Source organism: Lathamus discolor, chromosome 6, assembly GCF_037157495.1.
Source record: "Lathamus discolor isolate bLatDis1 chromosome 6, bLatDis1.hap1, whole genome shotgun sequence".
Lineage (NCBI taxonomy): Eukaryota > Metazoa > Chordata > Aves > Psittaciformes > Psittacidae > Lathamus > Lathamus discolor.
In genome coordinates, this window is record NC_088889.1 from 74,782,780 (window position 1) to 74,796,660 (window position 13,881).

The 13,881-nt window shown below is 41.9% G+C and overlaps 1 protein-coding gene across 1 annotated transcript in view; it reads right to left on the reverse strand.

The window, feature by feature from the left end:
• Positions 1-13,881, reverse strand: part of DNAAF8 (dynein axonemal assembly factor 8) — a 101,406-nt gene that overhangs the window by 75,532 nt on the left and 11,993 nt on the right. Inside the window, exons 8-10 of the mRNA XM_065683754.1 lie at positions 13,026-13,091; positions 10,424-10,786; positions 8,444-8,603 (exon numbers count right to left, since the gene is read on the reverse strand). Coding sequence (XP_065539826.1) covers positions 8,444-8,603; positions 10,424-10,786; positions 13,026-13,091 — 589 coding nt within the window. The remainder of the gene's footprint in view (positions 1-8,443; positions 8,604-10,423; positions 10,787-13,025; positions 13,092-13,881) is intronic.

Genomic DNA, 13,881 nt, shown 5'->3' on the forward strand with positions numbered 1-13,881 from the left:
CAGAGCTCTGTGCTTTTAAAATACAAATAACTGCACTCCATAATCTCAGATAAAACCTTGAATTCCATTCCCTGCCACTAAGAATAATGCTTCCCTAATTATTATTTGTGTAATAATGTGTTTACAAGTTGTGACCAAGCTTATCCCCTTGTGCTTTAAGATTTGGAACTACAGTGCAACCTAAAGCAATGCTAACCAAGAAGGCATGAGGAAAGCTCAGAATGCATCTGAAATTATATAGTTTCTTTAACAGCAGCGTGGCCGTGTCATACAAGCATGTACATCCCCTCAAAAAAAAAAAGGGACAGATCCAGTCTCCTTTCATCTACAAATAGCATCACTGTTCACAGCCCTGAGGTGAGGCCGGGAGTTGTGAATTCTATTCTGAGTCCAAGAGAGAAATTCATAGCAGAAAGCATTTCTCTGTATAATTAAACGTGACTGGCACTTGTTCATACACACTGCAAACTTAAAGTAGCTATTCCTTCTGCCAACAAATGCTGCACCTGGCAAGAGCAAGACCTGAAGAGACAAAACGTACAGAAATGGTTTTCTGTCTTCCTGCCCACCTCTTCTAAAAGAGAAATAGAATTTAGACTGTAAGCATTTACATTATTGTCTTCTTTTCAAGTTTACTCTGAACCACCCTGCTATGTGAATGGAGGAGTATTTAGGACCTCTACTGGCAGCAAGTTCATGCATGTAATGCTGGAAGTTATATTCTTTTTACACATATTAACCTTTCCCTTAAGCAACAGCAACAAATGTTCCCATCTGTCAAGATCATGCATAAGGATATTTAAGAATAAGCCTAAACTCATTTTAATCAATTCCAAGATATGCCAAGGAATATAAAGGATTAAATATTTCACATTTCCTGGGGCCATTTCAAACTCCAACCAGAGAAACAGCACTGAAAGCACTAATTTCTTGGTAAAGACTTGACTGCTCAACTAATTCTGCAGTTGGAAAGTGCAACAGAGAGAGGTGGGAGCCCCGATGAAGCCACCAGACTGCATCTCTATGTGGAAGTTTAAATTGAAGTTTCTCTACGGCATTTTAGTGTTCCTGGTTCTGAGCACATCTGCAGCAATTTGGCTGAGAAACCTACTGAAGCAGATAAGAGGTTATTAAAGCAGGGTTACCATATATCATGTTTTAACTGTTCTGGTTGTGCGAGCAGAGCCATTGGTCTGTAAAGCTCCTGGCTCGGATTAATCTGTGCCCTAGCAGTGCCAAAGCACACCCTCTTCCCTAATATCCCTTGCTCAAAGAACATGGAGAGCAAGCAAGCAGCCTCTGCCTGTCTAAAGGAAGTTGTTTACAACAGACATTTAAGGCCTAAATTCTCTCCTTTGCCTATTAAGGCAAATCCTTAGGATAGACCTGTGCCCTCCTGAGCCTCAGCAGAGGCGGCAGCAGCCGCAGCTCCTCTGGCTCACTGACTGTAGCCAAGGAGACTGCAAAGCAGCTAAACTCAACCTGAGCACAAAGTACAGCACCAGGAAATACCCTATTTACTTTTGCTGGCACTAAGTGGAAAGCTGAAGAGGAGGCCAGAAACTCAGGCCCTTGGCCAGATACCAGTTGCCTGTGCTAGAATAACATTTTCTTGGGAACTTCCATGCTATTCCGAACCCTGTGTACTGGCCTGGTGGTACAAACAGGAATCTTGGCCTTCTGATTATGCATGCTAAATTTAACTACATCTCTAATTGCCTTCGTTTATTTTTATGCCTTTCTTGAATTGAGGCAGCAAGTTCATTAAGTACAACAGATTTGAATCTTGTTTCAGGAATTCATTAAATCCCTCCCTGTAAAAACCACGGGAGGGATTCAGGGGCCATCTGCAGGCTGGTTGGCACATTGCTGCCGGCCACAACCCTGCAGACAGTCCCGGAGTGAAGCACAAGCCAAATTCAGCTCTGATGCCAGAAAAAGATTTAGTGTAGGAAATAGTTTGTAATGTTAATAGTTAATGTGCTTTTTTTTAAGCTATAGTAAAATAATAGCAAGGGCTCAATGCTGGGTTCAGTTACGTCCACACAGGTGCAAATATAGTGGTGGCTTTGGTTCAGTATATATGAAAATGTTTGGTCATAGGGTGATTTATACTCGTAAGACCAGTTTTAGAGTAATACAGATATAGAAAAACTCAGTTACTGTGCCACAAGATTATTATGACCTAAATAAGATTGTACAGTTTGTCTCCACTTCTATAAAGATGTACAATCACCACTTTGTGGAAGATTAATTGGCATTTTTGTACAGAACTAGCACAAACCCTATTTCATAACTGGTAGATCAGGTCTTTCTACATTCTCTCTACCAAGACATGAATTTCACTTTTTTACCATTTTTTCCTTTATGCATTCTCCACACAACACCAAAAATGGAGACTTTTTAAACATTGCTTAGGACATCACCCAAGCGTATTCATGTGAGAAGCTCTGCAATGGAGTTTGTGAAATACCAAAGTCAAGCAGTCCAGCTGGTAAACTGTTGGGTTGGGGTCCTGGAGCCCTCAGTGCTCATGAGCAACACTTTGTGCTCAGGTAAGACACAAGAAAAAGGCAATTCCCCATGCTACCTTAAAGAGATCAAGACACTTGCACAGAAGTAACGGAAATCATGGACACCTATTTTAGTAAGACAGGTAACGAATCAAAAACTTTTCACTGATGACAGTGTGGATCAAGGCACCTACTATATATACACACAAAAAAAAAAACACCCAGACCCAAAAGAACAAAACACACCCATATGGGAGCAGCAACTGAACTAAAATCCTTCTACAAGCTTTGGAAATCTACCTCTACTTTCAGTCACACTGTGCTAATCCAGGGTAATTGCCACAGTAACTGAACATAAATGCTTTGGCACTACTCTTGATGGCAAGGAATTTCGTCAGGGATTTTCCTATAGGAGCAATATCAGATCTAAGTGAGAATAAAGCCCTAATAGGGGAGGGAAGATTTTGACATACTGTATTGGTAATCACAGAATCATAGAATCCCAAGGGTTGGAAGGGACCTAAAAAGATCATCTAGTCCAACCCCCCTGCAAGAGCAGGGTAACCTACAGTACATCACACAGGAACTTGTCCAGGCGGGCCTTGAATATCTCCAGTGTAGGAGACTCCACAACCCCCCTGGGCAACCTGTTCCAGTGCTCTGTCACTCTTACTGTAAAGAAGTTCTTCCTGATGTTAACGTGGAACTTCCTATGTTCCAGTTTACACCCATTGCCCCTTGTCCTATCACTGGATATCACTGAAAAAAGCCTAGCTCCATCATCCTGACACCCACCCTTTACATATTTGTAAACATTGATGAGGTCACCCCTCAGTCTCCTCTTCTCCAAGCTAAAGAGACCCAGCTCCCTCAGCCTCTCCTCATAAGGGAGATGTTCCACTCCCTTAATCATCTTTGTGGCTCTGCGCTGGACTCCTTCAAGCAATTCCCTGTCCTTCTTGAACAGAGGGGCCCAGAACTGGACGCAATATTCCAGATGCGGCCTCACCAAGGCTGAGTAGAGGGGGAGGAGAACCTCTCTTGACCTACTAACCACTCCCTTTCTAATGCACCCTAAGATGCCATTTGCCTTCTTGGCCACAAGAGCACATTGCTGGCTCATGGTCATCCTCCTATCCACCAGGACCCCCAGGTCCCTTTCCCCTTCACTACTTTCCAGCAGGTCAACCCCCAACCTGTACTGGTACATGGGGTTGTTCTTCCCCAGATGCAAGACTCTACACTTGCCCTTGTTAAATTTCATCAAGTTTCTCCCCGCCCAACTCTCCAGCCTGTCCAGGTCTCGCTGAATGGCAGCACAGTCCTCTGGTGTGTCAGCCACTCCTTCCAGTTTTGTGTCATCAGCAAACTTGCTGAGGGTGCACTCAGCTCCCTCATCCAGGTCATTGATGAAAATATTAAACAGCACCGGTCCCAGCACCGACCCCTGAGGGACTCCACTAGTCACAGACCTCCAGCTAGATTCTGCGCCATTGACCACAACTCTCTGCCTTCTTCCTTTCAACCAGTTCTCGATCCACCTCACTACTTGATCGTCAAGCCCACACTTCCTTAGCTTATCTATGAGGATGCTGTGGGAGACAGTATCAAATGCCTTACTGAAATCAAGAAAAACTACATCTACTGCTCTACCATCATCCCTCCACCTAGTCACTTCCTCATAGAAGGCTATAAGGTTGGTCATACATGACTTCCCCCTCATAAAACCGTGTTGGCTGTTCTTAATGACCCCCTCATCCTTGATATGCCTAGTGATGGAGTCAAGAATAAGTTGTTCCATCACCTTTCCAGGGATGGAGGTAAGGCTGACCGGTCTATAATTACCCGGGTCCTCCTTCTTGCCCTTCTTATAGATTGGTGTGACCTTTGCCATCCGCCAATCCTCAGGCACCTCGCCCGTTTCCCACGACTTACCAAAGATGATGGAAAGTGGCCTAGCAATGACCTCCGCCAGCTCCCTCAGCACCCATGGGTGCATTCCATCCGGACCCATCGATTTACAGATGTCCAGATTGCATAGCTGATCCCTAACCCATCTACCTCATCTATCCTCATCTACCAAAGCAAACTCCTCCTTTGTCCTGACTCCTTCTGGGGCTATAGAAATCCGGGGCCCTCGGGGAGAGTCTGCAGGCGTAAAGACAGAGGCAAAGAAGGCATTCAGCACCTCTGCCTTCTTTATATCCTCTGTCTCCAGGGTACCCACTTCGTTCAGCAGTGGGCCTATATTGCCTCTTGTAATGTTAGTGTTGTGGGAATGCAAGCAGAAAAACTTTCAGTTGAGAATTTTACCTGACAGTAGTGAGCTGAGTCAATGGTATCTTAATCTAAAAACCCTACCAATTTTGGTGGAAAGGTTATAGAGTCTATGTTTATGAGAAGGAAAAGTATCCTCATAACAGATTTGTTAAGCTAGAATAAGTCTGCTGCATGCCTGAATGTTTTTGTTTTGTAAGCCAGCTGTAAGGCTAAGCTGCACTAAGATGATGATCATGGTAATACAATTACTAATATGAGGTAAGCCAAAGTGATTGTGTAGCCAAGAAAAATTAGATGCTTCAGTACGAGTCAACACATTCATCTTCCAAACAGTTTAGCTGTACAAGGTAGATAAAACACTGTTTATAATGTACTGATAGCAAGGTGGCTCCAAACTTCTTATCTTGTTCTGCCATATCACAATAGAGCAGTAACAGTAAAGAGAGAAGCAAGCTGAAGCCTGGCTGAAAATACCTATTTTGTCCCAGTAATAAAAAGCCTTGAAAAACCTAAACACCAGTTGCTGTCTGGTACATTAATTCCATAGTGGGATGTGAAGTATCAGGGCCACGCTGGTGTTCAAGGCCAGTTCTGACACAAGATCAGGGGAGTGGTGTGAAGCCTCTGCTGGGCCCTTCCTCTTCACTTGGGAGCTGCATTTAAGCTGAGACACTTAGCCTTGGTGTCACCTTGAGCTACACCACACCAGTACCTTTTCCAGGCCTCATGTCACCCAGGTGAACCCTGCCCGTAACTAACAGATCTGACCCTGAGGCTTGATCTCAGACCTGCTTTATCGCTACAGACTCCCTGGGTGATCAGTGAAGTGCTGGCCCACCCTGCCCCTGGACTGTCACTGGACCAGTCCTGCCCCAGATGGACTTTCTGGCATCGATCTTGGGACCTACCTCCTTCCTACAGACTTGCCAACTGGTTACCCTCAATGGACCTGCTCTGCTCTTGTTTGGGTACTGGGGGACTGTATGCCTCACTGGTGAAGTCTCTGCCCCTGCTTACCTTGCTGTCACCTGCAGCTCCTCATTTGTCTTCTCTTGTCTTATTCTTACAGAGTAACCTGCTTGTGCTGCTCCCTGACGTAAAACTCAGATATTAGCCTGGGATATTAACTATTATCCAGATCCAATCTAATGGTAATGTAATACAGAAATCAACATTGGTACTAAGTTACTCTGTCATAATACACAAGATGAATGACAAATCAAACCCATTTCATTTCACATCCTCCATTTAAGCATTTTACATGCTGTGCAGCATTCCTTCTCTGTCTCCGTTGTCAATAATGCTTACTCTGCCCAAATACTGAAACAAAGCCTGTACATATTACTCTAAATTATTAACTCAGCCTGACCTCTCAGCATGAATCCCATCACCACTCTGCTGGCTTACCTGAAATACCTCTGAAAGCTGGTTCTTAGGCTCCCAAGTTACCTGCACTGGTTTGAAAGTGTTTTTCCCAAACCTGATTCTCATTTACATCAGTGCTTCCCAGAGTGAAGCTGAACAGAGTTTGACTGAACTAGGCTAAGAAAAAGCCAACAGCATTAAATCTGAATGTCACTGCTTTTAAATTTTAGACAAGAACTCTAATGCAACCCTAATGCAGCTTTTTACATTTCCTTTGTTCTTCTTTCCCAGCACCTCAGCCTCAGTAATTGCAGTTTCTAAACTTTCCCTCTGATTATTATTCAATTCAATTATTTATGTACATTATAAATGGTCAGAGGAATTCTGGAAACTATGACAAGTGTTCCAGATCTGAACATCTATCATTGCCAACACAAAGGACTCATAAAACAAATTTGAGAGTGTGCTACTCTGTCAAAGTGTGGCTTGTTCTTTGAATATATGTGTTTATATATAGTTATCAGATATTTTCACTGAGATACAGCTGCCAAATTACAGCTTCTTTAGTTTTAAATGTCAAAACATTCAAGTTTTTCTGTGCTCCTCTGAGCAACAAAGGGAAAAAGTAAGGAAAAAAAAACCCTGTTCTAACTCAAAGAAAAAATGCTGCTGTCAAGATGTATTTCAAGTAATCTTACAAATTACTTGTATTTGATGATGCTGATACATTTTTCTTTCTTAATTTTAATAATGGATATTTCTGAAGAAGAACCAAGAGCAAAGTCGCTCGTAGAACACAGTTATTATGGGTTGTGCTGATATTGTTTCTACCAACAGTGCCTGGTAAGCTCAGGCTGGTTTCCCTTCAGCAGGCTGCCAGTTCAGGTACTGGGTAGCTGTTTCTACAGACATTAGGTACCAAGTAAACCCTGGGCTGGTTAGTTTATGCCACTGTCCGTGAGTAGCTGGCAGGAATATCATTACACCTATTAATGGGCATCATTACACTGCAATTCAGTTACAGCAAGACTATAGTGTAGCTGTTCTCTGAGCCCTACTTGAGGGAAAACTCCATTACCAAGCCCTCATCTTCATTTCATTGGCTTCAGCACCACAAGCGTGGGAAATGATCAAGATGCACAACAACTCAACAGTCACTTGGTGCACTGTCAGGAATGAGTTAGCAAGGCCCAAGTGTATTTCCAATGAGCAAGTATGTGCCTGCATCCTAATAAGAGCTAACTGGAATTTATTTGGTGGTACCTCCCAGGAGGCTGAGACTGGAGCAAGTCTGAAGACCACATTCATGACTTTTACACCTTCAAAGCAGAACTCTGTGCAGTGCATTGGCCTTGCCAGAGCAAGCTGGAAGAAGGAGAGTCAGCTCCAGTTTTGTTAGTTCTTTGCTGTCCATCAGCAATTAATCCAGTGCTACAAAAATGAGCTTTCAATCTCCAGAAATACAGCAGTCAATTGCTTACCAAAAATCCAGATGTGAATGGTCCATCTCCCAGTTTAGGGCTCTAAGGTCTTTCAACTTGTGTACTGACAGAAGAGCTTTGTTACCGTTATGGGTCCAAATAAATCTTTATGGTGGACTCATGGACAAACTCCAGAGGTTCTCATCTCCTCTTAGCTTCTCAGCTGGCCTTGTGCTCAGTGAGATCAGGGCAAGGATGAATTAGGACTACATATACAAGTCCTCTTAGGAGGAAAAATAGCCCTGCCCTCTGAGCCATATCTTAGGCTCTGGGAAGAAAATCAGGATAATTTCATACTTCCTTAATCAGGACATCAGTCAAGAGCAAAACCTATTATTAAACTCGGAATCCTCAAAACCTACCCACAAAACTGAAATATAAAGCTGCTAGGGGCAGACAACCAGACCCAGCTCTACTTTAGAAGTATGACAAAAAACCCAAACAAAACAAAATAACAAACTTCTTTTTTTCTAAAAGGTTATGATTAATCATGTTTCTGAAAGTGTGGTATTTCTGAAGCAGACGACACTGAGCTCACTGACTTCAGCATGCCAGGACTCCTGGCATACACTGACATGTCAAATCTAGTGCGCAGCTATATGGGGAGCACTCCCTGTACACGAAGGCTGAGAATGATATTAGTGTGAGAGAAGAGCTGTAGGACTGCTCATGTCATCAGGTAATGGTTCTCCATAACAAAGAATTTAAATAATGCAATGAAAATTACTTTTTGCTCCTCAAATCACACTTGTATTTAGTAAGGAGACCATTCTGAAAGGGACAGTCCTACACTAAACCACTAACCATGTGGAACAAAACGGGGATATTCTCTGCCATGGGCTGCTTTCCAGTAACTGACTGCTGAGGCTGCAATCTCTCCAGCTGCTCCTGGAATCTGTGTCTCCTGCGTCTCTCTTTCATCTGTTCTTCCTTTTGGGTTAGCTCTTTTTTACTTTCTTCTGTCCTGAAAAATATACAGATTCTGCTTTCCTTAAGCTTTTCACTTGGGGGAAAAAGAAAGCACCCTTATTCATCTGTTTGCATTTCCTTTTTCTTATATTTATACCACACATTTGAGGGTGAATCATGACATGACAGGCTAAAACAGGTTTAGAAAGTGCTTATGGTGTTTGGCAGGCACACACACACACAAGAACTTGTCATTGGATAAAATCGTCTCTCTAAATATGAAAAGACACAAAAACAAAGCAAAGGAGCAGACCTCAAACCTCTGGTAAGTGGTGACGGTCTATTTGGAGACCAGAACTCTGCTAAGCAGAAGCATGCTTGTGATGTTTCACATCTCATCCCTCAATATAATTCCCCATCTAACTCCATTTCCTTTCCTATCTGCTGTCATACAGTGATACATTCCCCTGACCCAAAGCCTTCCAGGTTTCTCTATCTTGATGTCTGCAGAAAGATTTCATCTGCCATTTCCACAGCAAATATGAAGTTCAATTTCTCCTGAATTCTTCAAGCCCCAGGTGCCCCAACAATACAACTAAAATTCATTAAAATTCTTGGAAGTTATTACAGAGCAACAATAAATAACCCAGATTTTTGGCCCAGCCAGATCTGTGGCAGGCTAACAGGTAGACAACATGGAGTTTTATAGAATTGATGAAGCAGGAAGCTTTAATGTCAGGAATCCCATAGAGAAAAACTCTGCAACCAACCAGCTGCCATTTAAACCAAGCACAGTGTCTGATTGGCAGGGTAGGCAAGTGTTAAACACCAAAAAAAGCAACAGTCTCTGGAGCACGCAGGTTCTCACGCTTTCCAGGGCTTATATGCAAAGTCAAAATGGTAAATTTCACTCTCAAAATAGCAAAATATAACCTTTGAAAGTCAGCATAATGGAGCTCTCTCAAATAGCTGGGCAGGTGCACAAGGCAACCACCCGATTTCAAGTATCAAATTAGACCTTATGCAAAATATACCACATTAAACTAAGCCCAAGGAGGCAGAGGCCCAAAGAACTCTGCTATTTCTTCAGTTGATACCATCCTTATTTCTCTTTCTTTAAATAAAAAGGCAGTGTTCCAAGACATTCCAAGATATTCCTGTGGCATAACCCATTCCTTAGGGGTGTACCTCTAAGCTCTTGTGCTTTTCTTGATGTTAGAATTGCTGTGTTTGGGAAAAAGTTACAAGGTGAGATATGATACATCTTCCAGTTTATAAAAGGTTTTTTATGTTGGAAAACAGAATAAATGTTTTCCCTACCTCCTGGGAACACAACAAAAAAAAAAAAAAATCTTAAATTGGAAATATGATCATTTAGACTCAAGGAAAAGCTTTACAATTGTAAGTATAATTAAGCAGTGAAATGTACTACCTGGGGCGTCAAGGAATCCTCACCACTGAGGATTTCAAGATCCAGTTAAGCAAAGATCTGTCAGGAAAGGACTAGATTTTACCTCAGTCTATACTGGTAAAGGGAGACAGACCCTTCCCTGCTTAGTAAATCTCAGTACCATTCTTCACAAAGGAGATCAATACTGTCTTACCCTCCTCATAAACAGGATAAAACCTAAAGAAAATGGCTGCATTTCCAGTGTCAGAATTGCCATAGTGTGTCCAGTCCCAGGCCAATTCACTGATCCAGTAAGCCTGACTATAAACCTTTAAGTAATAGCCACTAGGACTGGACATCTTTCTAGGTAACAAAACCAGATATCCTTTTGCTCCAACTTGCAGACTGGATAAGTAATGTTCTTTAATTTTAGACAATTAGATAAGTCATAGACAACAGCACCGAGGACTTCTCTCATGCGATACCTTGGCAATTCTGCTGTAGTTAGAGGAGGCTCTGGAGCATTTCCTGAATTTTGAACCTTCTCAGCTTCCATTTTGGTTTTTTTCTCTATATCAGTTCCATTACCCTCATGGCTCGACAAGGGGGTATTTGTCTTCTCTGGTTCCAATCTCATCCTGGGAATCACCTTACTTGTCTCTTGCCTCACTTCAGAATATGTGCTTTGATTTATTTCAGATGAACCTATCTCTTCCAGGCTTTCTGGATCCTGTTTTATTCCTTCAAGTTTTTCAGCTGGGATAGATGTTTCATGAGAAAGCTCTGAGGCTTCTTTACGGGCTCTATGGAGTTGTTGGAGTAGCAGGCTTTTTGCTGAACAATTTCTCCTGCAAAGAACATAAAAACTGGAGTTAACCAAGATAAAGCATTATATGAATAAATTCAAACTCGGAGGAACTTCTCTGAGTGACAGCTAAAATCAAGGGCTGGACATCTACACAAATAATAGTTGTTGGTAATAGCAGCACCAGCACATAGTCAGTAGAGAATACCGCCGTGATAGAAAATGACATTGATCTTACAGGCAATTTAGCCACCAATTCTGGATTGCAGGCACAACACACATCTTCCAGAAAAACTCTGAACAAATGTGATGTTGGTATGGAAATTAGAGTCTACAGATTTTTGACCCCTTTGGATACAAGTGCTGGGATTCAAATACATACATAAGAAAAGTTCTAATAATTTTTAGGATTTTTGTGTGTTTGGCTTGATTTGATCTATATTTTTCCAGGTTAATGAGACAGCTAAATTGTCAGGAACCACAATATTGTGATAATATTCTGTCGTGAAACGTCCTGTCATGACATAATGGGCAGATATGGTTATGTTTTCTGGCAGTTCTGCTCAGTGATGTCACCCGTCATCTGCTCCAGGAAGACTGCTATCACTTTGTAGTTCATGTGGTGATTATGAGCAAATAATATATCTTATTTTAGTGGTAGCTGAAAAGTATGTAGACTGAGTAACAGATTGAGTTGGATATTAATGATGTGGTTAGGTGGTATGAGCACAGAGCATCATCCTGCCGTACTTAGTAAACTAAACCTATGCGTGTCAGAACAAACTAAAAAAGAGAATATTCTTTCTCCTTAAGAATCCCACATCTCCTGCCATCATATCCAGAACCATCAAATCAATATTTTACACTGATGGCTGGACTACTAAGGAGTAGGCCTAAGCAGTGGTAATTTAGGAGAGAGCAGCCTTATGATATTTGCTAGAGGTGGCCTTGACCACTCAACCACTCCAGATATAAAAGTGTATTTTTCAGGCTAAGTAAGTGGAGATCAAATCAACTAACTCTCCAAGGCCCGAATATGTAGGCACATTGTAGAACAGAATATGTAGCCCTGTTTAATAAATCCATCCAGATAAGAATGAAACTGGCACTGACCCCTCATGAATGAGATGAGAATCTTGCCCTGCTGAGCCTCTGAGGCTTTTTTATTTAGAAACAGAACTGAGTAACATTTGCCAGGCATTTCATTTGCGTATGTTCTTTAGCAACATTAAAACAAATCAAAACCCAATCTGCTAAGCTCTGCTCTCCATCACTCCAGATTTACACTGATGAAACTTCTGCACTTGTATCAGTGCTAGTGAGAGTTCCCCAAGCATCATCCTGTCCCTGCTTTATTCTGGCTTTGGATTAGATGTTCTAAATTGTGTTGGTTAGGCTCCATTCCCCATCAAATCATGTATTCTTTCAAGCCAATAAAAAATAAAAAGAGTAATTGGCTGGCACAACATTGTAAGTGTTCTTGCCCTCTGCACTGCTGTGATGTGAACTTACTGTATTTAGGCTCTGGATTACATCTAGAAGCCTGATGCATGTAAGACGTAACCCAGAGCCTAAACACAGTAAGGTGTTTAAAACATAACATAGCTGCTTTGCATTAAATAAGTGTTTAACAACCTATCGGTATAAATCAAGTCTGAGTTTAGCAACAGAATAGGTTGGCATCTGTGCCTCTTGAAGAACTTACAGTCTGGGTTTCCATTCGTTACATTCTTTCCCCTTTCCCCTCTTTGTTTCCTCCCAGTTAAGGAGACTTGAGATCACCCCTGCCCACAATGTGTTCAACAGTCTCTTTAAATCGACATCCATTGTAGCTTATTTTATTATTTCTAAATATAAAGGTTTGTCTGAGTCAGCTCCCTACAACATTTTCAGTTTGATTCTGAGTTATTTAAAAAACAGTTCTCATATCACTCCGGCAAGTCTGGAGAAAGCATCAGGTTTCCCCAGCCACCCTGGTCTGTTCTATTGTCTTTTGAGCTGTTCCCATGCAGCTAGCTGTACAGGACCAAGGTGCAGCGCTATCTCAAGGATCAACAACTATTTTCTAGCTTCACTATCTTTACTATGCAACAGAAAATGAGTGATATCCTAGGGCCAGACTGAAACACTGCTGTTATTGGGCTTTTTCGCTGTGAAGACCAGAAACAGTGATGTTTCAGTACATAAGGTATCTCTAAGCACTGTTACGGCAATTATTTTAGTTTCAGAAGAAAAAATGAACATCATATAATTTGCACTAAGGTTGTGGTAAAGAATCTTACCTTCTCCTTTCTGCTTGGTCCTCAGTCATCATAGTCTCTTCTTCTTCAGTGGAGCTGTCACTTGTGCTATGAAGCAAATTGGACCATCTGAGTTAACTCTGCTCCAACTGGGATTGGCTTTTTGTCATTTCTAGGATGCAATTTTAAAACCATTACAAAAAAGGGGGTGATAATTTCAGGGAATATCTCCAGGTGTTAAGAGTGCTTCACACTAGTACTCTTGCAAAAAAAAAAATATATATTAAGCAACTGTATCAAAACCTGTTAGTGTTTCCTAACTATCAGCTGTTTATTAACTACAAGGTTTTTTTTCTGGTGACTGTTTTCTTCAACCCCTTGCTCCAGCAAATGTACGCTTTGAGAAGGAAGCAAACAGCTGCCTCAGACACTGTTCGCTTTAAGAGGAAGAATATCTCTGCCAGCATCTATTGCAGACCGAGAAGGATTTGGCCTCACAACCCTCCCTAGAAGGCCCTCTTATCCCACAAGAGACAGAGACCCGCACCTACAGTGGCTTGCCTGGAATGTAGCAAGCAATGTCCATTTTGTACCCAAAATGTAACAACAGTGGCCCAACCCCTCCACCACGGCTTTGCAGTCACTGCCCACTCCTTTATGAATAGAAACTTTGTAAATGTGATTTCCCCAGATGTTTTTCACCTTGTGTCTTTGCTGCCTGCAACCCCACATATTGACATGTTCAGAGACAAGTTACTCTGTCTTAAGAATATGCCTGTGCTCAGATGGGACTATACTTTCCTACTAAGGTCACAGAGCTGTGGAAGGAGAGAACACTTTCAAAGCTATTTCACAAATACAAGCTGCAGAGAGGTTTCAGCTTCTCACTTTTTGTTAC